Below are 25,457 nucleotides of genomic sequence, written 5' to 3' on the forward strand. Positions count from 1 at the left end.
AACTGTTTTAATTATTAGTTCCCTCCTGTTGTTTTTGAACCCCATAGACATTCATGTGTTTGAAGCACCAACAGGCAGCCTGCTCCTCATCTACGGACCTCCAACGCCACCTGCAGCCCACCACGAGGAATTCCTTACAACAACAAAAAAACTGCCAGAGAGAAGTAGGTATCAAATCGTTAGATGTTTTATGTAAATTACTCGGCAGGTTGAATTATGTACCTTTTCATTATTAATTTAAGGAAACAAACAGCTTGGATAAAATTGTCATTTCTTGTAAAAAATAAATAAATAAAGAAACATGAAATTTGGACCTATTCTTTTGTGCTTATCACTTTGACCCTCCTGTCTTTCAGGGTTGACTTATTTGTTTGTTTGTTTTTTTACTTGTTTTACTTTGACTCCTATAAGAAAAAAAACCTCCTATGTATGGCACACATGAGTAAACCAACCACAACTAACCACCACTTCTCCTAATAGCTGCATTGAGAAAACAATACAACCTTCAAGACGTAGGTTAGTGGTTCTTAACTTTGGGTTTGGGACAAAATACATCTTTGCTTCACAAAATTGTACACATTTTTTTAGATTTCTCATTATTTGTTTTTTCCATTGAGATACACTAGTTTAATTAACTTATTCTGGTCTCTAAAAGCTATTCAAATGAATCAATCACTGCTCATAACATACGCAATATGCAACTTATGATGAAGGATTGTGAGAAAATTTTACTTCACAAGCCAAAAAGGTTGGGAATCACTGCAATAGATTCAAGACAAACATCTGCACTGCGTATGTAGACGTCTTTTCACAACCGCTGCCAAATTTCCTGCTAACAGGTTAGACTGGTTGTTCCCCCTAATGTTAATAGAACAAGGAAGTCTAACAACAGTCTTCCATTAACTCACAAGTTTCCTTGTTTTGCATATGATCTGTTCCTGTTATTACATATGAAGTGCAGCTTGGTAAGAGATAAAAGTATTTTTTCTAGACTAAGAGACTCCACCAATGAAGACCTTCAGCTCAGACATGAAGCGCTCGGCTCTCATAATCCTGATGATCAACAGTTTCTGTGCCTTTTCGCAAAGTAAGAAAGCGTTTCACATTTAATCCATAGTTCTAGTAACATGCTACTTTTGGAAACCAAGACAGGATCACATAGAAGTCTCTTGCTGTAGATCTTTGTTGCTATAGGTTTATACAAATACATGTATAATTTTCTGTATTTCTATTGTTTTCAGTTCCCCATGAAGTTCTCTATATTGTGGGCTGCTTTGACAATGGGACAGCTGAAGCTCAGTTTGAGTTAGATGCAGAGGAGCTTTTATACGTGGATTTTGACCGAGAGGAGGTGATTTACAGTATTCCCAGATTTGTTATTGACGACCCAAGCAAACTTTTTGAGAATTTGAATCTATTTATAAATGCTAAGAAAAACAGGAACGCATGTTCAACACTTCTTGCAATCTATAAAGCGGAGGAGAAAAATCCACCAGAAGAAATGGGTAAGCTAACCTCAACATTTCTCTCTGTAGTGATGTGATTGACAAAAAGCTGATGACGGTTTTTAATTGTGTTTTGACCCACTAAAGACCCCCCTGAGAGCACCCTCTACCCTTCAGAAGAAGTTCAGTTGGGAGTTGAAAACATCCTCATCTGCTTTGTGAATCATTTCCACCCACCTGCGATCAAAGTCAGCTGGACCACAAACGGCCGTTTGGTGTCTGAGGGGGTGTCACTCAGTCGCTATTATCCCAATAATGATCAAACCTTCCACCAGTTCTCAACCCTGACATTCACACCAAAGGAGGGAGATATTTACAGCTGTACTGTGGAACACTTAGCGTTGGACAGGCCGAAAACAAAGATCTGGGGTAATAGTTTTTATCTAGTGAGGCCATCAAAGTATTACAATGATTTGTTGTAAAATCCTTTTTTTGCATCTGCAATGATGCATATTTTCTTATTTTTCTCCACAGAACCTGACTTCAGTCATCCCAGTCTTGGACAAGATGTTTACTGTGGAGTGGGCCTGACTCTGGGCTTGTTGGGAGTTGCAGCTGGAACATTTTTAATGGTTAAGGGACACCATAGACAGTAATTTCTCTGTTTTAGAAAGATTATACACATGGAAGTGATAACGTGAAAACATTTTTGGAGTGCACCGTTTATCATCTTTTAAACTGTGATTTGTCTTTGAGAGAGGTTTGAAAATCAGGGGAAAATTTAACCTTTTAAGGAATAAATAACACATTCTTTGTCTTTACAATCAAACGCTGAACTCATAAGCAATAAAACACACCTCTACTCTACTATCTACATTCAGGGATTTTGCTGCTACAGCCTCACTTGGTCTGGTATGACCAGTAGCTTCTGGTGGCTAATGCTAGCAAACTTAAAATTGATCAATATTGTATGTTTGACATTATTGAATGTCAGGAAGGGCTTTGGATTTACACATGCTGTCTGTTGGCTCACTGTTATCTGTAACTTTGATTTACATTTTATTGAGGTTTCAATTTTACACAAACTTTTTTTGTACATAAAATAACCTTAATTTAATCAGGTAATCATACTCAAGATCTCTTTTGCAAGAGCGCGTGAGATAATAGGATGTGAGGTGACGTAATGAGGCTGATTTTGCAGGAGACCTTTATAAATACAAATGACAGAATGTAGTTCACTTCTTGTTGCTCGTGAGGACCAGCTTACTTTTTCATATGTAGTGCATAGTGATGAGGACAATATTTATCTCCTGTAATGAAACACAATGCATGATAAACTGCATCTATAGTTGTATAAGATATGAGAATCAAGAATATATATAACAGACATTATGGTTGACTGTAATCATTTTTCTGTCAAGTAAAAAAAGGTGTTCACTTTCTTTAAGAATTATACATAAGCACAACTTTGAAGTGCTACATTTCAGAGGGAAATATTGTACTTGTTACTCCACTATAATGGGGCAGCTTTGGTTACTGTTTACAGATTAAATTGCACTTATAAAACTGTATATACGGTTCTTTAAACCAAACTTCTCCTCCACCAACTACAAAATTAAAATCATTTAAATAATTATTTCTGATAAGTAAAGATAAGATTTGTTTTCAAGTAACGTCTTACATGGAGATCTTTCACTTGTCATGCATTTTGTATTGTAACATTATCTAAACGTCAGATATAGGTTAGATTTGTTATTGTGCTGTGTGATGCAATATCCATAAAGTTCATGCAGTTTACCACTAAAGGTGCTGTTAGAATCAGAATCAGAAATCGTTTATTGCCAATGTATGTTGCACATACAAGGAATTTGTCATGTCGGGTGATGCATAACATTAAACAATCAACAACAATCAACACAGTGCAATAAATAGAAACATATTAAAAGTTTACAATAGAATATAAAAGAATATAAAATAAAGTGCACAACAAACAGATAAAAGTTGGAAGTAAGTCCACTGGAGTTGTTCCCCTGATGTTTATGAGCTCATCTCTGGTGAAAGAGCTTCGCGTATCGCAGCAGAAAACAGTATTTACAACAAAAACAACACAAAACAATGAGCACCAACACACCGAGGCTGCCGTCCGCAGCGCCATCTTGCTTTAATTCAAGATTAAATACAAAAGAGTCTGTTCAATCTGTCTACTTCAATAATTCATATGAAATTGGAAAAAATAAAGGTGAATGATTGGAGGCGTCAGATTACTAAAATCACTTGTTGCCACACCTGTTTACACAAATGTTGCTGAGCACTCTCCTGTTTTACTTCCTCATGTTTTCAGTATAAGATCAATTCACTTCCTCTAATGTTTCTCATAGGTAACCATGCGTGTTTACAGCTTATTTTTATTGCTGTTTCTTCTACTTTTATGTTCCAGAGCTGGTAAGTAACCTAACATTAAAATAGAAGCTGTCATTGTTTATTTGTGTTGCTGTTCATAACAGCACTGACAAGATAGACAGAGCAAAACAGTTGCTACAACATAAATAAAAAAGCTGCTGTGTGAAAATAGGACACGAACAAGAGAAAAGCAGCTTTCTAAGTTATCTAATACTTGTTGGCTTTGTGTTGCAGATGCTTTTTTTGGTCATGGTTTGGTTCGCTGCCAGTTTACTTCGTTAGAGGACGTTGTTTATGTGGAGCAGTACTACTTCAGCAAGTTTCTTCTGATCCAATACAACAGCACTTTGGGAAAATTTACCGGCTACACAGAGAGAGCAATAGATATTGCAGATGGCCTGAACAAAAGCCCTGATTTAATGAGACAAGAAAAAAAGAATGAGAAGAAATGCAAATCCCACATCCAATCAGTATTGGATCTCCTTTCAAAATCAGGTGACTTTGTGTTTTGAAACTCTGGTCAAGCTTTCGATTACAGCCTGCAAATTACAGTGTAGTTATTTAGTATATATGTGGTATCAATAAAATACTTACTGGGGACCTATAGCAGGACAAATATAAGTTATGAATTTATGGAATAAGGGGTTAACAACTTTGAGTTTAAGAGGGAGAAATAAACTAGTAAGTGCATGCAAGGATTTTCTAAATTACTGCATACTTATTTAATAATTAAGGGATGAAGTAATTAACTGGATGTATATTGGATAAATTACTGTATAAGGAATAGTTCATCATATACATGTTTTTACCAACTGTCTTTAAAAAGTTTTCAGGAGTAATAATCAGGAGTCCCTGGCTTACTCGGCCGTCTGGGTGCCCACAGCAGGCCTAGCTGTACAACCAAATCTAACGTTAGCTCTCTGACTAGCTTCCTCCATCCCTTGCCACTTTGTTCCCAACCCAGCCATGACGTAGGAGTATACCCTAGTGGGGGAACGCTCATGTGAATGGTTGAAAAGGGAGGAGACATCTGATGGGCTACAGATCATTCCTTGTTGAAAAACATGCATTTGTGAATCAAGTGTTTTCAGTGGTATCTAAACAAAAACACACAAATGCAGTGAAGTTCACACATGACAAAAGTCAGTTTGTATATAAAAAGCAGCATCAAAATACACTTTTGATTAAAATTTCAAATCCTAATACATATGTTTGTGGATTTCTATTATATTTATTTTAAATAAGAAATATTTGGGTCAATTTGTGTCATTTGAGCAAATTTTTTCAAATGTGGATTTTGTTTACATTTACATATAATGATAACTATGTGGAGGGAGTCGTGTATATATAAATCACAAAATGCATTACACTAAAAGAGCCAGCATTATTACGGAAAAAATAGAAGGAACGCACAGGCCTTTTTCTTCTGCCTCCTACCGATAACCATGAAGTATTTAATTAGAATACCATATGAACAAAATATTTACACAGTAATTTGTGGGCTGTTATCTTAAGTACTACCACAACTCTCAGCATTATTAGTGCCGTATAAGTGACAGTTATGCTGTTTCATGCCAACTTGCTTGTCTCTGGGTTTTTTCACCAAGTGGAGCCCTCCGTCAGGCTGAGGTCAGTTGATGCAGCAGGCAGCAAACATCCAGGCATGCTGGTCTGCAGTGCGTACAACTTTTATCCCAAACAAATCAGAGTGACTTGGCTGAGGAACGGAAATAATGTGACATCTGATGTGACGTCCACTGAAGAACTGCCCAATGGGAATTGGCTCTACCAGATACATTCATATCTGGAATTTACACCCAGACCTGGAGAGAAAATTACCTGTATAGTGGAGCATGCCAGCCTCACAGGGCCCAAGCTTTATGAGTGGGGTAAGAGAGAAGGAAGGAGATGTTCTTAACCGAGATCTCTTCATTTGAACAGCGTTACGGTTGATGACTTCAAATAATTATTAATGTTCAGTATGGAAACCTAATGTAATCTTTGTGAAAATGTTTGTTTTCAGACCCAGCAAATGAGTCACAGAGGAACAAAATCGCTGTCGGGACAGCAGGGCTGCTGCTGGGTCTGGTGTTTTTAGTTATTGGTCTGATTTACTACAAGAAGAACAACGCTGGTGAGAGACAAGATCAAATTAACCAAAAGAATACTGGAATCAAATTCTTTAGACCTACAGTGATAGCAGCTGAGGCAAAGAGACTGTAGAGATCAATAGGCCTTATCTTAAGACTACAAAGACATAAACAGACCATTCTGCTTTTGATACCACTGTAACATTGCATCACTGTTGTCTGAAGTGAAACTCATGAACACCCTGCATTGATGCATATCTGTCAGAAAAGATTCATCATTTCATCATCTTTTAAATCATAGAGCATGAAAGTCAACACCAATAGTATTTATTTGCGCAAAATCCATCAGAGTTCATGTAGAGCCTCTAGTTTTCAATACCAAATTATTATGACTCAAAATCAATTATGTGTAACTTTGTTTTTCTTTTTCTTATTCTAGGCCAAGTATTGGTGCCAACAAGTTAAGGCAGCCTGCCACTTTGGCTGAAACATATGTAATACAAGACAAAATGTAAAATGATCCGACCCTGGAAATCTCACCAAAATGGCAGAGGATGGAATAAATAAGAAGGTGTGGAGTCACACAGTTCTGCATGGGCAAAAGAACTGCACTTAAGGAGGTTGATATGCTGTGTACGGTATATACAGGAATACTTTGTGTTGCGCGGGTAAATCTATTAAAAGTAAGCTTTCATTGAAGTTTGAGGAAATAGTATATAAAGAATAGAAAATATCTTGTCAGTTTTCATTTGAACTGTACACATTATTATAATTTAAAAGAGCTTATTTTTTTGATGAAATGGTTTGACTATACCTGTAATATTTTGATGTTCAGATTATCAACGACGGGAATGGCTGTTTAATTTTGGATTATGTTAATTAAAAAAATGTATGCAAAGCACTATGGTTCTGGCTACAAATGTATGGTGTCAAACACACACTTCTGACCAATGTCACCCTGTTAGTATTTGTCAACTCAAGTATGAAGATAAACCTTCAGGTTCCAGATTACGCTAAAATCCAACAGAATATTTTTTTGTCTGCTACATCATACATATCTACTGTGCAAATCACTTGTCTTGTGTTTTTTCTTTTGAGAAATAATCTGAATCTGAAAATGTGATATTTTTTGGTTTCTTGCCGTTTGACCATTAGTTATCTTTCTACGTAGATGGCGACCTTGTTTCCATGCAGCCAATTAAATATTGCATAAAGCAGTATCATCATCATTCTGTCATAAGCAGAGAAGATGGTAAAAAAAAAAAAACGACTATCAGCCAGATAGCAGCCTGCTACACAAGTTCCACAGACTCTGGACAACAACCCACGTTATCTTTACTGCAAAAGTCTCCTTCCTACCTAAAGCACAAACCCACGTCTTGTTGAATGAGTCAAACATTCACCGGAGAAATTCACCTAAAGTCAGCAAGGTATAGCTAATTAGCTACAACACATTAAACAGCATGCAAATGTACATGCAAATGTCACTTCGGTCAGGCAAGACACTGTGTGGTCCTCACTCTTCAATACCATTAACAACACATTGTCTGTCCATGACATTTAGGCTACAGCACAAGTTGTTTGTTGTTCTGGTGCTCAGCCTGCCAGTTGCTGTCAAATATCCGATCACCTCGTAGTTCCCTTTGAAGTGGACTGCACAGGGTATTCAGCCATGTCAATGATTCCGGAACGCAGGGAGTGAAAATACTCAGTTCAAAGGGAACTGTGAACTGTGTAGGAAAGCCATTGCGCCTCGCTGGAGCACTAGCAGAGGGCTATCTAGTCAAACCAATATTGAATTTACGCATCTGTGTAAATACAATATTACAACAAACATTAATGTTAGTTGTCACTGCGGATGTAGGCTGCTATAGAACCTAACCTAACCAACAGTACACCACCAAAGGTCTGCTCTGGAGACATCGCTGTTCGCTGAGTATTGTAGAGTTAAACGATACGTCATATATGTTATTGATATCTAACTATTAATTTAGGGTCCCAGGAAGAGATCCCCGAATGGACGAATTTTGGCTGTGAAGTTCTTTTAATCAACATTCCCTAAACAGGGAGTGGATAGTAGGGAGTACTGTTTATGCTTTGTGGAACACAACGCAGTAAAAGGTTGTAAAAATACAGCCGGACTGGATAATTAATTAAACTGTTTCGTACAGGATGTAATGAAATGGACAATTGAAGACAAGGAATGATATTTGATATATAATATAAACAAGGAAAAAAAGATTGACATGAGTGCTACAACTACAGGAGCTTTGTTTATCTGTGTGCTGATGAACTTCCTCATGCAGAATCAACAAGCATTTATCTTTTGACATGTTTTTCCTTATCATCCTTATCGGATTGAGGTTGTCGTTCAAAGAAGTACAAAGACAAAGACATCTGCCTCAATAATCTGCCTTACTGGTTTTAAATACAAAGCAGAGGACGAGAAACCTTATAAAATCCAATCTCTGTGCAGACATATCCTTAAATGAGTTACCTTCCTCATGTTTATTTTGTATGAAAGTAGGTCAGGCTTGTGGGCAATACAGACCTCAGTCATGGCTGTTGCCCTCAACAAGGCTGAACAGATTGGACACATTAACCTTGTTTACTACTCACACGAAATATAGAGAGTGAAAGGGATTGTGGGTAGGAATCAAAAAAGAAACAACAACTGACGCATGCTGCATGGGTTATCTTCTGCTAGCTTACACTACAAGGGATAGACTGTTTTTCTTAATGCTCAGTCAAGTTCCTGTCCTTATTGTGTTCATGTAATGTGGTTTGTGGAGGCTCTTTTGGTTTTTACGGGGACAGATATGAAATCATATTTTTTTCCTCATCATTTAATTTAGTTTTTACCAAACTTTTTGTCTGGGGGCCCACTTTTTAAAAAATGGCAAACCATCTCGACCCAATTCACAACAGACCTTTTCTATAAATCGTGAGGAGAGCGAATTTGTGCATAAATGAACTTTCCTGACAATTTTTACTGCCATTTCCGCATTATCTTGTATTATTTTGAACTGGTACACCGGCCATTTCGAAGATATCTACATTTCACAATGTAGATCACAACTTTGTTTTATGCATGTGTTAATGGAAATATATACACATGTCAAATACTTTATAAATTAGATCAAATTAATACATTTAGGCAGAGTTAACAAACAGATTCGTTCTAAGCATATCTTAAGTGATTTAGAAGAACTTGCACCATTCACCAGTTTTCATGTATTTTGAATTTACTCCTATAGATACCAACATACTTTTCGAGTGGTCCGCACCACAAAAATATATTGAGGTTCTGGAGCCAGAGGGCAGATTTAATGTGTTTGTATTTCTTTTTCAATGTGAACTGTAGCCTACACGATTTATCAAAAAATCGAGAAAAAATACATATTAATATATGCATTCTAACTACTACAACTACAGCTATTTATCTATAGATTTAAATTTCCCAAAGAAATTTTGGACCAGTAAGAAAGAAGGGTTTAAATCTGCCTTCTCACCGTTCCTCTTCATGCGCCTGCGCTCTCTGGAATAATGAGTCGATTTGGCTTCTATTTTATTTTCCTCTTCTTGCTCATCAAAAGCCCGAGTTTGATCCTCGTCTTGTGTTTCGCCATTTACGTTTACATTCATTACAGAACGCGATAAAAAATAATAATAATAATTTGAGGGGAAAAATAGATACAAATTTGATAATAGCTCGTGATCTCCATTACAAGACTGCGGATGCGTAACGTTATCGCCGTGGTTTCTTTTCAGTTTACAAACACGTCATGAGATATCTCGTCCTTGTCACTGCAGCTCTTGTCTGGCGTCAGTCAGATGTGATGGACTGTGCTGTTCCCGTCCCGGAGGTCGTCCCGAATAACACAACAAATCACCGGAACGGGGGTAGCGGTTACGTTACCGAGCCGCGATAAGACGCCAGAGATGCTTGATAAGAGCCCGTTATTAACACACATAGAGGATGTATGCAAACAGCCGGCGTTCAACGAGCACAGAGAGGGACTCCGCAAAACAGCAGGTAAGATTTAAAGACACTGATTGTTTTTAATGACCTGCTGCAACAGGTGAAATAACCTAAGACACCTTTAATGTGTGCACGTGGAGACGTTCTATCATTTGTTCCTAATCTACTTATTTATTGGCTCCACTTCCACGCTATTCTAATACACCATATTTGTATATCTTACTTTATTCTACGCTACCTCAGCCAGAGGTGGAAAGTGAGAACAATTTGATACAAGATTTAATTTCATATTTATACTCCAAATACACTACACTTAACTCCACTGCATTCATCTGACAGCTTGGCCAATATATATTTTAACAACCTATAATGAGAACATAACATGTTATACACAGCAAATGCAAAAACAGTAAGTTAAAACCCTAACAGTATATAAAATATCTGCATAGTAGGTGTTTTTAATGTTGTACTTAAAGTCAATTTAGTACTTCCATACTCAATTGCAGTTTTGAATACTTATAATGGAATAATTAGTGTATCCTACTTTTACTTAAGTAAAAGATTTGAATACTTCTCCCACGACTGAATGTACCTTAATCTGCTATTCTGTTATACTTTTACGTATTCTGCTGTGTTTTGTCCTTTATTCCACCATACTTCTTTATTCAAAATAGATTCACCAATCATGAAAAGTATCTTTAGTTGCAGCCCTTTTCTGTTTAGTATAAAAGGTCAAACGTCTATGTTTACTAGGTTACATTTTTGTAGGGTACTTTTACCACATAATACATTAACTGTTAACTGACTGGAGCTTAGAATAAATACTCCCCCCCCATGTATAAAGTAGTGTCTTGTTGTCTTCTCCACAGTTCTTCTCTGACGATACTTGGCAGTGACCCTGCCTGTGTGTTGGGCTCAATGGGTGTCTTACTGTCACTTTGGCTGTGCAGCAGGACAGACAGTAGCCCTCTCTCCTCTTCATCAGCTTTCCTTCCTCTGGCTGTCCCAACATCCTCTCGCCTTGCTGTCATTTTGAACTCTTTTCCGGTTGCTCCAGGAGACAGTCGCTCACACTGGAGCTCAGTGCACCGCTCTCCTCACTTCCTGCTGTCGGCATGCAAACAGGAAGTGACACGTTCACCTGTTGAGCTGAGCAGCGACGGGGTGAGGGCAGACATGGGGGTGAAGAGTGGGCTTCATATCTGGGAGTTGCTGTGGAGCCCCAACGACAGAGGCAGTCACGCCGTCATTGGCATTTCCAGGCAGAGCTGCCCTCTGCAGGCCTCGGGGTACAATGTGCTAATTGGCAGAGACTCGCAGTCCTGGGGCTGGGAACTCAGAACCAATCAGCTCTGGCATGCTGGGCAGAGTCTGGGACCTTACCCAGGAACAAGGAGGAGATGCCACCCTGAGGCTGCGGAGGATTTCAGGACACCGTCTTCCACTTCATCACACACAAAGGTGGCACAGACAGCTCTTCCCATACCTGAGCGCATCCTGTTGGTCCTGGATGCCGACGCAGGGACTCTGGGGTTTGTTGTTGATGACAGCTTCCTTGACGTTGCTTTCAAAGACCTCCCTCGTGGAGTGGAGCTGTTCCCAGCTGTGAGCAGTGTGAGAGGAGGAGCCAGCATACGACTACGATACCTGAACGGCGCCACACGTGAGTATCAGTTGTTTACACAGATCTGCTTTGGTTAGATCTGAGTCGTTAAAACACAAACACTTTTTCTTTCCCTCTCCCTCCCAGGTGATCCCCCTGCCTTGATGGCGCTATGTGGACTGTCAATTCGACAAATTTTAGGGCAACAGAGGCACACTCAAATGGACAAACTGCCTCTACCCCCTTGTCTCCAGCACTACCTGCTTTCTACTCATTAATGTACACGTATTCATGCACAAACACAAACAATAGGAAACATTTTGTCAATCACTGAAGTGTACCAAGAATGTATAGAATTTTATATGAAAAAATTATGTACACATATTATACCCATACAAATATATTATTTGTATATATATATTATTATATAATATATTATTTATGTTATTTATTACAACATAATATGCATTTCACTGAGGTTTAAAAGCATTAACAGTGAGCTGGGAGGAATTTTCTTTGTTTGTTTCTTTGTGTATATAATAAATTACTCCCTATTGAATTTAGCTTTGTCATTATTACTGTTCCACAGTTTTTTCGTGACTGAGAAAAACACAAACCACATTCAGTAACACGGCAACAAATATTATAATGAAGAAACGGCCAAAACCTTTAACTGCACAAGGGTATATGAACCCGCATCTGCTTTCACTGACTGTGGAGGAAATGATGGAATAGCCTAATACTGATAATAATAAATAATAAAAGAAAGGCTTGAATACACCAACCAAGTTACAAAATGGCCAGATTACAGGAAATAAAAATGTTGTTGAGGCCCGTTTAGGTCAGAGAGCCTCAGATCTCTGATTTAAATCTTGAAATTAAACTCAATTGTAAAACTAACATAAAACACATTGATAATGCCTGAAGTGACATGAAATGGTTGCTTCTTATATTCTAAATAATATTGTATTATATATATATATATATATATATATATATATATATATATACATATATATATATAAATTATATTATACATAATTACTCGAAACAAAACTATGAATTAATACAATTTCAGAATTTACCTATATTGCTCAATGATAACAAACTGCATAAATTCAGTTGCATCTTTAATTAAATGAGCATCTGTATGTTAAATTAAAGATGACTCAGATTTCCTGGCTGCTCGCTCAGCAGTTGCCAAATAAAATAAAATAAATAAATAACATTTTAATTATAGTGTAGCTATCATGTTTTTCCCAACATCCAGGCTTTAAAGGGTGAGAAGTAGTAAAGACTTTAGTATAAAATAATTACTGAGTGGCAACATCACAAAGGAACTGAGCTGCTCTCTGGAAAACTGACACAAACATTGTCACAGAAGAGCTTATTATCAACTTTAACAACTATTCTTACGCTTTAACATTAACGTTACTATAAATAGTCCCGACCCGTCCTGTAAGTAACTGTTATGCGTTAGTTAACGGCTTTCCATACCTAACTAGACCGTAATTAACGGTATTTAACGCTGGCTAGCTCGGCTCAAGCTAACGTTAGCTAACGGCTAACGTTAGCTTACTAGCTAACATTAAATGGCGGCTAACCGTTCTTGGTTGATTTATGTTTAGCTAACTAACGTTAGCTAAACATTTTTTGTTCATGCAAGTTCAGTGTATTGATTGTGTTTTTTATAAAGTCAAATAAACTATAAAAACATTAGTTTTATTTGACTCTTCCTATCTAGAATGAACTGGTTATGGCAGAACTGGAAAGTCTGAGAGGAGGAGGATTGAACTTTGGTCCACCAGGCATAAATGGAGATGAAGAGGAGAAAGAAGACTCCACCACAGTAAACTCACATGTCACAGCCACACTGGCAGTGCAGTATATAGTTGCATCAGTCAGATGCACACTCCTGTATTTTTTGTATTACCAGGTTTTACTGAGTGTTTTAGCCCAGCATGGACAGATGGGCCTCTGCTTTTATGACAGTAAGGACTCCTCTTTACACTTTATGAGAGACACTCCTGACAACTACGATCTTCACCTGCTGGCCAGAGGTAAACAACACACAGCCTGTTTCACAAGTTCATGGTTTTTATTCAGTCTCTTCGTGGTTTTAATGTTATTTCAATAGCTCAGAAATCATTATGATATTTAGAGACTGACAGTTTTGCCTGCCTTACTGTCCTGTATGTGTCTCATGCCTTCTTGTCTTTTCTACGTAGTCCTCCAGGAGGTCAGTCCCCAGGTCATAATTACTAGTGCAAAGCAGGAGCGCTGCATGATACGCTTCCTGCAACAACTTGGTGAGTGCTGAGAGAATCCCAGCATGCGACAGAGAAATATCACACACAGAAAATGTTGTTTTGACACGACATGAGACAAGTAGATTCTAGGTCAAGGGAATGAAATGAGATTAGGGATGCTTGACACCGCAGCCAGATAGTGTGATAAGGGAGAAGAGTGATACCGATATTACACACAGCTTTAAAAAGCTTTCACTGACACAATTATGTCATGTGAAAACCCCTAATTGAACAATATCTTTCATACAACATATATTTGAATTTCTTTTTTTTCAAACTTGCTTCTGTTGTATCCCAGGTTCAAACCCAGACTACAAACCAGAAGTTGTTACTTATCCATATGTGGACTTTGGTAAACAGACGCCCACCTATAATATCCAATACTCTCATCAATTTTAGACAAGAATTTATGTTTTTGCATTTAATTAGCATGTTTTTCCCACAATTAATGGATTGATTTTGCAGGTCTGGAGGTTGGTAAGCAGAGGTTGCTTTCAGCCCATCTGCCTTTCCTTCCTGCCTCCATTTCAGAGAGAGATAAAATGTCCTACCTCTCCTCCTGTATCTCCTTCGACTCGCACCTGATGGTGAGCCAGCTGTCTACACGTCATCCTATCCATCAGTCCATCGATCGCAAACTCAAAAAACACAAAATCATTTTTTGTGTGTGTGTGTGTGTGTGTGTGTGTGTGTGTATGTGTACATCCTTTGGGGTAGCTGAGGGCAGTGGGCGCTCTGCTGAAATGTCTGGACAGGAGGAGAGTGGGAGTGGAGCTGGAAGATAGCAGTGTTGGAGTTCCTATCCTACAGTTCAACGCCTACACGCTGTAAGACGCATGTAGCTTTGCACACACACACACACACACACACACATAAATACGTAATGGGGACCTTAAAAGAGTTTTGTCAATGAGGGAATGTTTTTTTTTAACCACTCTGTATTTAGTTACACAAATTGTTGTGTGTTAGCAGTATGCATTTGTGGCATTGTGTTTCATAGTACATGTACATTTACAGTATTACATTTTCTCTGTACCATCTACTAGATGACCATCTTGTGAGATGCAGAAGTTTTTATGAATGAAAATGATGCTTCTCTGAAATGTGCGTTGTTTCTTCACAATATAGTAACGGTGTTGTTTGCATTGACCCGGATACCTACAGGTAAGACTGTTCTCTATTACAAAGATTATCTTTACCTGACATACGCATGTCCCTTCAAGCTGACGCTGATCTCCTAAATGTCTCATTTGTTGTTCCTTGCTCCCCAACTAAAACCTACAGTGCAGCTGTTCATCACTATGGACTTTGTATTTGTTTCAGTGTTCTGCAGATCTTCAAATCAGAACTCCACCCATCAGTGTACAAGCTGCATTCAGGGGAAAAGGAAGGACTCAGTCTTTATGGTATGCGGCCCTGAAAGTGGCAAATCAGGACATCATTACTCTCTCTCTCTCTCTATGTGTTATCTGTTGGTGTTTACATGAAATACATGTTGTGTGTTTTAGGGATACTGAACCGCTGCAGGTGCAAGTTTGGCTCCAAACTGCTACGGTGAGAAACACCTGTGGTGTTTTTACTAGTACTTTTTTAAATGTTTTGATGTCATTTATCGCAACAAAAATACTAATGAAGGAACCTTTACTTCATCAAAAGTGAATATAAGTCTTTTATTACAGAAGGCTGTTGTTTCTTTTAGCAAGTCCTCCGTATTAGAGGCAGACTTCACCACCATGCTGTGTAACAGTATGGGAAATAGATGTCACATAGACTGATAGACAGATTGTCAGACACCTCTAGTAATGCATACACACAACATCCGGTTAACTCTGGTGAGGCAGAGAAAAGATGTAACGTATACGAGTTTGTACTATTTGCTTTAAAGCACCATAAGTGGTAGTGTGTTCCTCTCCTTTTTTCAGCCAGTGGTTTCTGCGGCCAACACAGGACCTGGCCGTGTTACACAGGAGACAGGAAGTGATACGTTTCTTCACGTCTCCTCGGAACTCCGACGCCCTGAGCACCCTGCAGTCGTCGCTACGCAACATCAGTAACATACCGGTACCAGTACTCTGACTCATGATCTCTTTTTTTTCTCCAAAGCTGTGATCGTTTATCCCTTTACATGCTGTGTGACCTAAGAAATGATGACTCCGCCTGAAGGTCTGTGTGCTCGTGTGTGTGTTTAGACTCTTCTGCGCAGGATGTCTCTCTCTCACACTACAGTGTCCGACTGGCAGAGTCTCTACAAGGTTGGAGCAACAGTTTTACCACACACACCTTATATCCGTGTGACAGGTTCTGTTGAATAAATGTGTAAAAATGTGTGTATGTTTGTCAGACAGTGTACAATGTGGTGTGTATCAGGGACACGGTGCGACACCTGCCTCAGTCCATTCATCTTTTTCATGATATCAGTAAAAGCTTCTCTGATGACCTCCACCATGTTGCCTCCCTCATCACCCGAGTGGTGAGTATCACGCAAAATGACACAGCTGCAAATCAGAGAAATCTCCTGGCTTTTGTTGCCAGTAGTTCACCATTGTTTTGTCTGACTCCATCTTTGATTTGTAGGTGGATTTTGAAACCAGCATAGCTGAGAACCGCTTCACCATCAAAGCCAACGTAGACCCAGCAATCGATGAGAGTAAGCGCCTCCATACAGGCCTCAAAACTCTAACAGTCGCACTACAAGTTTAAAAAGGCCTGATCAACTCTCACCATGTGTTTTTGAGCCTGTGTTGATACAGTTGTCTGGTGGTTGATTTAAAGTGTTAACGATGCTCCCTCCCTCTGTCAGAGAAGAGAAGGATGATGGGGTTGTCTGACTTCCTGACAGATGTAGCCAGAAGAGAGCTGGAACATCTGGACGCTTGCATTCCCTCCTGCTGCGTCATCTACATCCCTCTGGTCTGAGCTACCGGCTGATCTTTCAAACATTAACTCATCTGGCTTGAGCCCACATTGTACTGTATAACTGGTGGAAGCAATGTGTCATTGTTTAATTCTCCTTACAGATTGGATTCCTGCTCTCTGTCCCTCGCCTGCCCAGCATGGTGGCGAAAGAGGATTTTGAGATAGAGGGGCTTGATTTTATGGTTTGTGTATGATCTTGTCAACATTTATTTTTGTTTGTGTTCGTCAAAATCACAAACGCTCATGTGCTGTAATACTGTTTTCCTTGCGTCCATGTGGGTTAGTTTCTGTCAGAGGACCGTCTGCACTACCGCAGCCAGAGAACCAAGGAGCTAGACAACCTCTTAGGAGACTTGCACTGTGTCATTCGAGGTCTTTTTACCTTCTTACTGATAGAAAACGTTCACCTGATAGCTGAGTACCTGACATAGCACCGCTGAAGGCTTTCATGACTGTACACTTTCTGTTTCTCAGACATGGAGACGGCAGTGATGACACAGTTGCAGAGCGCAATCCTCAAGAGGAGCGCCTCCCTCTACAAGGTCAGTGTGCAGCACTTCCAGGTCCCAGTGTTTGAAACATAACTCTGATGAAATGATTGTGTGCATGAAAGTAATTGTTGTTAATGTGTGCAAGTGGAGTTTGTTCTGCTTAGCTAACATCTTTTCCTTGTGTGCGTTGTGTTGAACATGTTGATCCTGATCCCATTACGAGTTATTTTTAAGTGGTATTCGTCTCGTGACAGATGGCCGCGCTACTATTGTAGATTTTATTGTTATTTTTGAGAGCAGAATGATTATTAAGTTCAGATGATGAATAATTGTGTTTACAATGTTGTAGCTGTGGTTAAAAGGGAACTAAATTAATATTTTTGAAACAATGAGTTTCGTAATAACAACTGATTGCAGGGTTGTGCAACAAACACACATATAAAATGATCGCACTGCTCCTGCAACACAATGCACTTCTTTGTTGTTTATCTGTATGGTCAGTAGGTTCCAAATACTTACATTTCCCACCAAAATTTGACTAAATACACAGCTTCTGTCTCTTTTGTACATGTACAACTAACACTCTATGTTTGTGATCACTTGTTGCTCTTTCCTTGGTCAAAACGTCTCTGTTCAGGGCAGTCCGACTGTTAAATGCGTGTGTTGTTGTAGGTTCTGGATCTCACTGCCGAGCTGGACTGTCTGATGGCAATGAGCGCTGCCTCTCAAGAGTACGGCTACACCTCACCCAAACTAGCCAGCCACAGAACGATAACAGTTACACAGGGCAGGTAGGCACTCACATGCTAGATGGACAAGTATCCACAACAAGTATCCAGGTATGCTCATTCTTCATGTAATTTAATACTTTTCCACGGGAAGTATCATGTCATGTAAGCTAATCTCACATTGATTGCTTATCACACACACACGCAGAGAGAAATCTGGAGTTCTTATTTGTGATGACATTGCAGTGCAGGACTGATAAATGTCTGTATTCTGTGATTCTCTAGACACCCGCTGTTAGAGCTGTGCTCTCCTGTGTTTGTGGCCAACTCCTTCCAGAGCGCAGAGTCGCAGGGCAGAGTCAAGATCATCACTGGCCCCAACTCGTCTGGCAAGAGCATCTACCTCAAACAGGTGGGACGGTCAGAACAATACACAACTGGATCATCTCAGTAACAGGCACCATGATGAACTGCTTCTGGTCTTGACTTGCTGTGATATACTCTACCTTTTGTGTAACTGTGACGCTGTGCTAGCATGTCTGTTTCTATATGTGACCCAAATATATATATTTTTTCTTATTGCTTATCTTTTGCTACGCCTGGTGATACAGCAAAACTAATAGAGAGTTTTTAATAAACAAAAGACCAGTGACGCGTGGAAAAGTGGTAGAGAATACTCTTCAGCGCCTATAGCTGCACTAGATAATAGGAACCTCAGCATTCAGCTAGATGATGACAGCTGACATGATTTTCCCTTTCCGAACTATCTACTTTATTAATTACTGGTATCAGAAGAACCATTGAAGCTGTACTTCACAAATGAATGAGAAAACCCAATTAGAGCGCCGTAATTAAGTGTGTCAATGAGGTTTTCTTAATGAGAACGTCTTCATTTTACACTCCATTAGGAGGAGCTCTGACTTCTAGGCTGATGTGACTCCACTCCCACTTGTTTAAGTTCACACCACAGCCCCCCTTTTCATCCAACCCTGACTTGTTCTGATTTGACTTTGCCAGGTGGGTCTGATCGTGTTCATGGCTCTGATTGGCTCAGACGTGCCTGCAAAGGAGGCAGAGATCGGTCTGGTGGACGGGATCTTCACCCGCATGCAGAGCAGAGAGTCTGTGTCTGTTGGCCTCAGCACCTTCATGATAGACCTCAACCAGGTACCTAACACACACTCACACACACACACACACACATACAGTATGTGTGTGTGTGTGTGTGTGTGTGTGTGTGTGTGTGTGTGTGTGTGTGTGTGTGTGTGTGTGTGTGTGTGTGTATTTGTCAGTGTGTGTGGGTGAGGAAATAACAGATGTGAACTTCCAATGCTACTGCCCTCCAGCTCCACTCCCACTCTCCACCTGTCAAGACATTTTTATAAAGCAGTTACTGCGTACAGCCACCACACACACACACACACACACACACACAATAAAACAAAATGTAGTATAACACATTGTGTCTCTATTCTCCAGATGGCCCAGGCTCTCAACAGCAGTACTGGCAACTCTTTGGTTCTCATCGATGAATTTGGAAAGGGAACTAACACAGTGAGGAAAAACTTGTTCCAGCACTTTGTGAATTAAGTACATATGTATACACGTAACAAGGACACACAGTGTCATTATTGTGAGGCGCCTGAAACCAATCCCAGCCAGTATTATCCAATTTAGAGCTGCAGCACGAACAGACCTTTGGGTCAGCCCAACATGTGCCACCTATCAGCAAGAAAACAGCAGCAGCTGTTCAGACTGGCATATATTGAGGCGTTAATGTGCGCCATCTACATGCAAAAGAAGTAATGCAATTTTGAATATAGGTTCAGAAATACTTGTTGGCAACTGGGGTATATGTCCTGCTGGATACTAGGAAACATTAGAGTCGACTCTGAGTAACATCATGTTCGCTGTCCTCCATCACTGTCTGCCAGGTTACTCTGGAGAGGACCGGGTCCAAACCAATTTCATTTATCTTAAAAAGAGATACAGATGTGGGAGGCAGAGCCAAGGAGAAAACAATAAAAGAAAATTACTAATGTGGGTTAAATGAGTTCTGTCTTAGCTTGTTTACAACAAATACTGAAAGTAGCTATAATCAATATTTTGATTTGTTGTTTTCAGCTAAAAACCCCACTGTGCACTACCTGCTCAGCCACCAGTCAGCAAACAGAGAAGATAGTGAAGCATTTATCAGCTCATGAGTCAGATATTTCCCTCAGGAGCAGGTAGAGCCCGAAACCAGACCTAAATCACTGACCTGTCTTCGTCAGGTGGTCTGAAACAAGTGAATGATAATGCATAACTATAACTAATAACTGCAGCTCTGTAACTGCTGTCAACTTAAAAGGCGATAATCTGTCAATGCTTTGTCCACAACTTGTTTTCACTGCTCCATGTGGCCAAATAAAATCTATTACTGCCATTTTAATTATAGATTCATGAAAAACAAATCCCCAAAAGCTAACATATGGTGCTTTAAAGCCACAAACTGAACTGTGTTTCTGTTGTATCTGAGTACTATTAGTAATGTGTAACCAAATGCTTGATGTAAAACCCCAAAAGTGCACATAAAAACAACAGCTTTACAGGTAAGATACAAATTTAGATGCTCTATAACTACTTACATGGAGAATTTCTATTGTTGTGTGCTCGGATACATGCATTTGTCAACACATTAGCATCAGTTAAGGTAACAATTGATTTTGTAATACTGTTGCTCAATCACAAAGAAAGAGGAAATGTAGTGGTGGGACCTTTTTATCCAGAGAACAATAGGCAGGAATGTTCCGTTAATTGGTTTATTCGTGGCTACAACTCAATCTCAGGCAATCAAGGGTTTTTGTAAAGAGCTTAATCTGTATTAAGACTGTTAGGTTTGACCTGTAGAAGCTTCATCCTCGCTCAGAAACACAACCGTTTATTGTTCCCCCTCAGGTGGATGGACTCTCTTTGTTGGCTGCATCGATCTCTCATTGGCTGAGAAAACCTCCAGTGGATGTTCCTCATGTGCTGCTGGCTACTAACTTCCACAGTTTGCTGCAGCTGGGCCTGCTGCCCTCCTCTGGCCTGCTGTCTCTTCTGGTACTGACAGATACTCGACTGAGCTTTTGCATGAAGTGTAGCCGGAAGCATTTTGTGATCGTGTTCAATGATGATAAACTAAGGTGCTGCAGGAAACACTTTTTTACCTCATTAGACGTTTATTTTATTGTGTATGGGATTTTTGTGTGTATGTGGTTATGTATCAATGTGTGTGTGTGTGTGTGTGTGTGTGTGTGTGTGTGTGTGTGTGTGTGTGTGTGTGTGTGTTAGACTCTAGAGACAGCAGTGGACGGGGATGAGTTGGTGTTTCTGTACCAACTGAAGGAAGGAATCTGCCAGTCCAGCTATGCTGCCAACATCGCTACATTGGCAGGCCTGCCAACTAGCCTTGTGCAGAGAGGAGTGGAGGTAAACACACACACACACACACACACACACAGATACGCCGAAGCATGGTCGCATAGACTAACTGTCTGTGTGGGTGTGTGTTTGATCAGGTCTCTGAACTGTACAGGACAGGAAGGCTCATCAAGCGTATCGACAAAGCATTGTCAGATGAGCAAGCAAACCGGTTCGTAAACCTCAGAATGACAAACCAACACAAGAGAGCTGTGTATGTGAAACGGATGTGTTTTCTTTATGGGTGTGACCGACAGGTGCAGGTCTTTGGTGGAGGCGTTCCTGAGCCTCGACCTGGAGGACGCAGAGTTGGACCTTCAGCACTTCATGAAAGAGGAGCTCCTGCCCTCTGCTGGGGACCTGCTGAACCGCAGCTGAACTGTTCTGCTGCAACTGCAAACATGTTTCTGCAGCTCTGTGGTCAGTTTGTTCGTTCACTGTTGACTGTTTTCAGCTAGTTTTGGGAGAGAGCTAACTGATGCTCCACCTCTACATACATGACAATAATTATTTTACAGTCTAACATTTATTCTACTGCATAGGTTTTTCAGTTGAAGTACCATGCTAAATATGGTACAAACAGATTTGCTCTTTGGCTGGATTAAAGTCTTTCTAAATGAATTAGTTTATGCCAAAGTAGCATTTTCTAGTCATGTAAACAAAATTGTGTAAAGCTTTTGACAACATAAATAAATGCAGCTCGTTTACTGTGATCCTGTTGAGGCTTCAGAGAGCTGCCAGGTAGTCAGCACAACCACGGTGAGATACAAAAGTGTGGCGGTTGGAAGTCTGTGCGCTGAGTTGCAGAAAGGAGTGTCGCAGCAGTATCTGGTCATGACAAAGATGGTGTTGTTAGAGAACAGCTCCACGGTGGTCTCCAGATCACACTCGTCTGCCTTCACACATCCCAAAGTCTTAACGTCCAGAGTGTCCGCTGTGAAGACAAGACGGTGGTTTTCAGTTCAACCTCTCTCGCCACATTTCCCCACTGTGGGACTAATAAAGGATCATCTCTTAAAACCAGCTTATCCAACACACCTGCCTTCCCTCGGCCCGTGTAGCAGCGCTCGCCGACGCTGCAGTTGGTTTGGGTGGTGTAGCAGGTATCCCAGAAGCCCAGGTCACAACGGAAACACTGCAGCAACTCCTCATCCTCCTCAAATCCCACTGACTCCATGAGCTGCTCAAGCTGCTTCTCTTCCTCACCTGAGTCCAAGACACAGCACAGAAACAGGACAGTTTGATGCAGCAGTTACGTTTTAACGGCATTAATTGTGTTGAAATATGTCGCCAAATGAGAAAGCCACAATGAGAAAGCCACAATGAGATAATTGAAGAAAAGAGAAATCTACTTCATTATTGACTTTATTATCTCAATTTTGTTGCCATATTGAGTAAAACTGACAGCCTTTTACTAGATGAGTCTCATTGAGATTGTAAAACTTGTTTTGCAAGAAACATCAAGATTGCAGAATAGAAAGATGAACAAACGAGCTAAGAACAGAGAATACTCACTTATTAACAGTTTAATGGATGAAAAGCTTTGAATTATTCAGATTTCGAGGCATTTACGTAATGTGTTGTTGGACACATTAATTATTCAGGGGGTGCTGAATGTGTGAAAGTGTTGGAGCGCTGTTGAAGGACATCAAGCCAAACTGATGAGCCACATTCTGCCAAATACTTAACAATCTCAGAAATATTTTGTTTATTCTGCAGCAGTCTGGAATCCGTTCCTTTGAGTGGAAGACTTGTGTTTTTCAGGGTGGGGTCCATGTCTCAGGGCAGCATTGTGTTTTTATTAACCAGACAGATACTGGAATTAATAGAAAGAGTTGGCAGCAGAGCGGTGAGCGGGGAGTGGGACAAACCCTTCTTATTCCACAATATACTGCACAAGCCCTCAAAATAACATAACTTGCGTCGCACGTTGGCGCTTGAAAATGCAGAGAGGCATTTATATGTGACAAAGCACAAAAAGTTTTCTAACTGTTTATCAAATGTGACTGGAAAATCCCTTTAAAGTCGTCGTTTTAAGCTCACGCTGTGCCGTTTTATGTTGAAATAACTGTGGAGACAGCATATTTGGACACAAAAACGTAGTTTTTGATGTCACAGCATCTCTCTGAGAAGTTTAGCTTTGGGGTTCATTGTCAGAGCACAGCTAGTCGCCGTATTGGCTGGCCTCAGTGCTCCTGGAAAAGAGATTATCTCCTTCTCAGGGCCATAAAATGAGTTTCAGAGAGACTCCCAATCCTTATCCCCTCTCATCTTGTTAGCTAGTGCTAGCTAAGGTGGACGAGCAGATAAAAGAGTAGGTTGGGTTCATTATGAGGAGAGCTTACACTTCCTAAATCTGCACTCAGTTGCCAGTTTATCTAACCATTGCAGGCTAATGCAACCGCCCTGCAGTAAATCCTACCCTCGTGATCATGTTTTTGTGCTCAGTTTTTGCTGACTGAGAGGTTTTTTATTCAACAGCATATGTACATTTTGGAGAATAAAGTTTGTGGTGCCGTTGAACTGCGTTTCTATATTTCCTTCACCACATTTATGGAGCAGGTGTATGAGGGTTAGTGGTGCAACGGATTTGTAGGTTTTTTTCTTCATAAAAACACACAATTCAAATGATAAGGAAATAAAAGGTTGTATTTTTATTGATTGAAACAAATCTTGTCATTAGTAGTTTGAATGATGTATCATAAGCTGCTTAGTGTAAACAGGTCATAATTCATCTCTAACATCTATTTGTTATTTGAAAACATCATCTTCAAAACACTGGATTTATTCATGGTTCTTACCCAAAATACATTTTACGAGATTACATGTGAACACATTATGATGTGTTATAATTTACCTTCACCCAATACTCATCTTCACTGAACAGAGCCTGAACGCATCATAATGTAACCGAACGGAACCTTCGTTCTCCTGTTACTTTAAACAGACTGGTTGTTTACAATGTAACATTATCAGAGATAATGAACGAACAGAAAGCATGAATGCAGAAGTCCTGATGGCCTATTTTACTCAATAATGGCAGATAACGATCATCAGTGAAACTCTATTTCTCATTGTGATGATCAACGTGATTAATCCACAGTTCACGTGGATGGCGAACCACGACGTGCAATCCGTACGGATCCCGGATCAACTGTTACACCACTAGGGTAGATTAAACTGCAGCCTCCAAAACTACTGTACATTATTTTAAAGCAGTTTCAACAATGTTGTAAAACAGAAGACTCTGCTGAGGTTCACCTACTATAAAACATCTTACCTTGAGCAGGTGTGAGCAGCATGATGGCAAAAACACAGAATATTAGTCCTTTCATATTGAGCGGGATGCTTCTTCCATTGACTGCACCATGAGGTCTGCCGAGGAAACCGTAAATTGGATTAGATCAGGAATAGACCTGCTATTTGTCCTCGCCTCACAGCTGCTAAAAAGCTGAAGGGAAGATGGTCGAACAACCAAAGTTTGGGGGGAATAGCTGCAACTTAAAAAATCACGAGGGGTGGGATGTGGAGTCTGGCCACCAGGAAGATTTCATATCGCCTTTAATGTCAGAAAATGTAATTTGGTTTATTAGCTTGTTGTACCAGAAGATACGACGTGAATGTTACATATAAAACCAAGCTGCTGGTAATTCATCCCTCTCTGTTTTCATGAGGTACTGAATGCCAGATGTGGACAAAGGTTAAAACTCCTCCTTTGTGGTGGAAAACATTTCCGTCATCCAGCTGATGCTTCTCAGTTTGTTTGTTTTTACTAAGACTTCTTAACTGAATCTCACTTCCAGCTGTAACATGTAAAGTCTGGGAGTTTAAAAAAAAAAAAACACTTCTATAAACTGGCATTTTCCAGATGGTTGATCCTCCGTCACTCAGTTTATATAAATAAATATTGATCATAGCTCCTCTATCACTTGAGGAACAGAGGGTGTCCTGAGTCAGCGCCGGGTTAAGCAGCTTACAGCCTCCCTTCATCTGTATAGATATGTATCAACACACAACACAGTAATCTGTCGGGGGGGGGGGGGGGGGGG

At 39.9% G+C, this 25,457-nt stretch overlaps 5 protein-coding genes across 7 annotated transcripts; 4 read left to right on the top strand and 1 right to left on the bottom strand.

The window, feature by feature from the left end:
- Positions 1–938: 938 nt before the first annotated feature.
- On the top strand, positions 939–3,350 carry LOC137891156 (H-2 class II histocompatibility antigen, A-U alpha chain-like). The gene is made up of 4 exons (XM_068735625.1): positions 939–1,087; positions 1,242–1,505; positions 1,593–1,874; positions 1,980–3,350. The coding sequence occupies exons 1-4, from the start codon at positions 1,009–1,011 to the stop codon at positions 2,099–2,101; spliced, it is 747 nt and encodes a 248-aa protein (XP_068591726.1). The 5' UTR covers positions 939–1,008; the 3' UTR covers positions 2,102–3,350.
- Positions 3,351–3,797: 447 nt separating this feature from the next.
- On the top strand, positions 3,798–6,836 carry LOC137891719 (DLA class II histocompatibility antigen, DR-1 beta chain-like). Its single transcript, XM_068736488.1, has 5 exons — positions 3,798–3,887; positions 4,080–4,340; positions 5,453–5,734; positions 5,869–5,979; positions 6,375–6,836. The coding sequence occupies exons 1-5, from the start codon at positions 3,830–3,832 to the stop codon at positions 6,398–6,400; spliced, it is 738 nt and encodes a 245-aa protein (XP_068592589.1). The 5' UTR covers positions 3,798–3,829; the 3' UTR covers positions 6,401–6,836.
- A 2,655-nt stretch (positions 6,837–9,491) lies between these two features.
- On the top strand, positions 9,492–12,021 carry si:ch1073-228j22.2 (SPRY domain-containing SOCS box protein 4). The gene is made up of 3 exons (XM_068735923.1): positions 9,492–9,971; positions 10,787–11,580; positions 11,668–12,021. The coding sequence occupies exons 1-3, from the start codon at positions 9,919–9,921 to the stop codon at positions 11,796–11,798; spliced, it is 978 nt and encodes a 325-aa protein (XP_068592024.1). The 5' UTR covers positions 9,492–9,918; the 3' UTR covers positions 11,799–12,021.
- Positions 12,022–12,785: 764 nt separating this feature from the next.
- msh5 (mutS homolog 5) lies at positions 12,786–22,121 on the top strand. Of its 3 annotated transcripts, XM_068735699.1 has the most exons (26): positions 12,786–12,978; positions 13,265–13,369; positions 13,457–13,580; positions 13,749–13,829; positions 14,128–14,181; positions 14,295–14,416; positions 14,547–14,656; positions 14,958–14,993; positions 15,153–15,235; positions 15,338–15,383; positions 15,752–15,890; positions 16,019–16,081; positions 16,171–16,299; positions 16,404–16,476; positions 16,630–16,739; positions 16,847–16,927; positions 17,030–17,117; positions 17,220–17,287; positions 17,909–18,027; positions 18,250–18,376; positions 18,982–19,131; positions 19,444–19,518; positions 20,902–21,048; positions 21,280–21,417; positions 21,507–21,580; positions 21,666–22,121. In XM_068735699.1, exons 2-26 carry the CDS (start codon positions 13,277–13,279, stop codon positions 21,784–21,786), a joined length of 2,451 nt encoding a protein of 816 aa, XP_068591800.1. In that variant the 5' UTR covers positions 12,786–12,978; positions 13,265–13,276; the 3' UTR covers positions 21,787–22,121. The 3 variants fall into 3 exon arrangements, with proteins under 3 accessions (XP_068591800.1, XP_068591798.1, XP_068591799.1); XM_068735697.1 differs by having other exon boundaries at positions 13,265–13,580; XM_068735698.1 differs by lacking the exon at positions 12,786–12,978 and having other exon boundaries at positions 13,212–13,580.
- LOC137891203 (sperm acrosome membrane-associated protein 4-like) lies at positions 22,113–25,453 on the bottom strand. Its single transcript, XM_068735702.1, has 3 exons — positions 24,689–25,453; positions 22,447–22,614; positions 22,113–22,342 (listed from the first exon to the last, which is right to left on the bottom strand). Exons 1-3 carry the CDS (start codon positions 24,741–24,743, stop codon positions 22,113–22,115), a joined length of 453 nt encoding a protein of 150 aa, XP_068591803.1. The 5' UTR covers positions 24,744–25,453.
- Positions 25,454–25,457: the final 4 nt, after the last annotated feature.

Source organism: Cebidichthys violaceus, unplaced genomic scaffold, assembly GCF_023349555.1.
Source record: "Cebidichthys violaceus isolate CVI_PGR_0920_01 unplaced genomic scaffold, fCebVio1.0.p SCAF_7, whole genome shotgun sequence".
Classification (NCBI taxonomy): Eukaryota; Metazoa; Chordata; class Actinopteri; order Perciformes; family Stichaeidae; genus Cebidichthys; species Cebidichthys violaceus.

Excerpts from the sequence above, each read along its gene's own strand:
- LOC137891156 (XM_068735625.1), top strand. The coding sequence starts at position 1,009 with ATGAAGACCTTCAGCTCAGACATGAAGCGCTCGGCTCTCATAATCCTG. Across the intron at positions 1,088-1,241 it reads TTTCTGTGCCTTTTCGCAAA|TTCCCCATGAAGTTCTCTAT; the intron begins GTAAGAAAGCGT and ends TATTGTTTTCAG. Across the intron at positions 1,875-1,979 it reads GCCGAAAACAAAGATCTGGG|AACCTGACTTCAGTCATCCC; the intron begins GTAATAGTTTTT and ends TTTTCTCCACAG.
- LOC137891719 (XM_068736488.1), top strand. The coding sequence starts at position 3,830 with ATGCGTGTTTACAGCTTATTTTTATTGCTGTTTCTTCTACTTTTATGT. Across the intron at positions 4,341-5,452 it reads GGATCTCCTTTCAAAATCAG|TGGAGCCCTCCGTCAGGCTG; the intron begins GTGACTTTGTGT and ends TTTTTCACCAAG. Across the intron at positions 5,735-5,868 it reads GCCCAAGCTTTATGAGTGGG|ACCCAGCAAATGAGTCACAG; the intron begins GTAAGAGAGAAG and ends GTTTGTTTTCAG.
- si:ch1073-228j22.2 (XM_068735923.1), top strand. The coding sequence starts at position 9,919 with ATGCAAACAGCCGGCGTTCAACGAGCACAGAGAGGGACTCCGCAAAAC. Across the intron at positions 9,972-10,786 it reads GGGACTCCGCAAAACAGCAG|TTCTTCTCTGACGATACTTG; the intron begins GTAAGATTTAAA and ends TCTTCTCCACAG. Across the intron at positions 11,581-11,667 it reads ATACCTGAACGGCGCCACAC|GTGATCCCCCTGCCTTGATG; the intron begins GTGAGTATCAGT and ends TCTCCCTCCCAG.
- msh5 (XM_068735697.1), top strand. The coding sequence starts at position 13,277 with ATGGCAGAACTGGAAAGTCTGAGAGGAGGAGGATTGAACTTTGGTCCA. Across the intron at positions 14,657-14,957 it reads CAGTTCAACGCCTACACGCT|TAACGGTGTTGTTTGCATTG; the intron begins GTAAGACGCATG and ends TTCACAATATAG. Across the intron at positions 16,740-16,846 it reads GCGTCATCTACATCCCTCTG|ATTGGATTCCTGCTCTCTGT; the intron begins GTCTGAGCTACC and ends TTCTCCTTACAG.
- LOC137891203 (XM_068735702.1), bottom strand. The coding sequence starts at position 24,743 with ATGAAAGGACTAATATTCTGTGTTTTTGCCATCATGCTGCTCACACCT. Across the intron at positions 22,615-24,688 it reads GCTGCTCACACCTGCTCAAG|GTGAGGAAGAGAAGCAGCTT; the intron begins GTAAGATGTTTT and ends TCTTGGACTCAG. Across the intron at positions 22,343-22,446 it reads CACGGGCCGAGGGAAGGCAG|CGGACACTCTGGACGTTAAG; the intron begins GTGTGTTGGATA and ends TTGTCTTCACAG.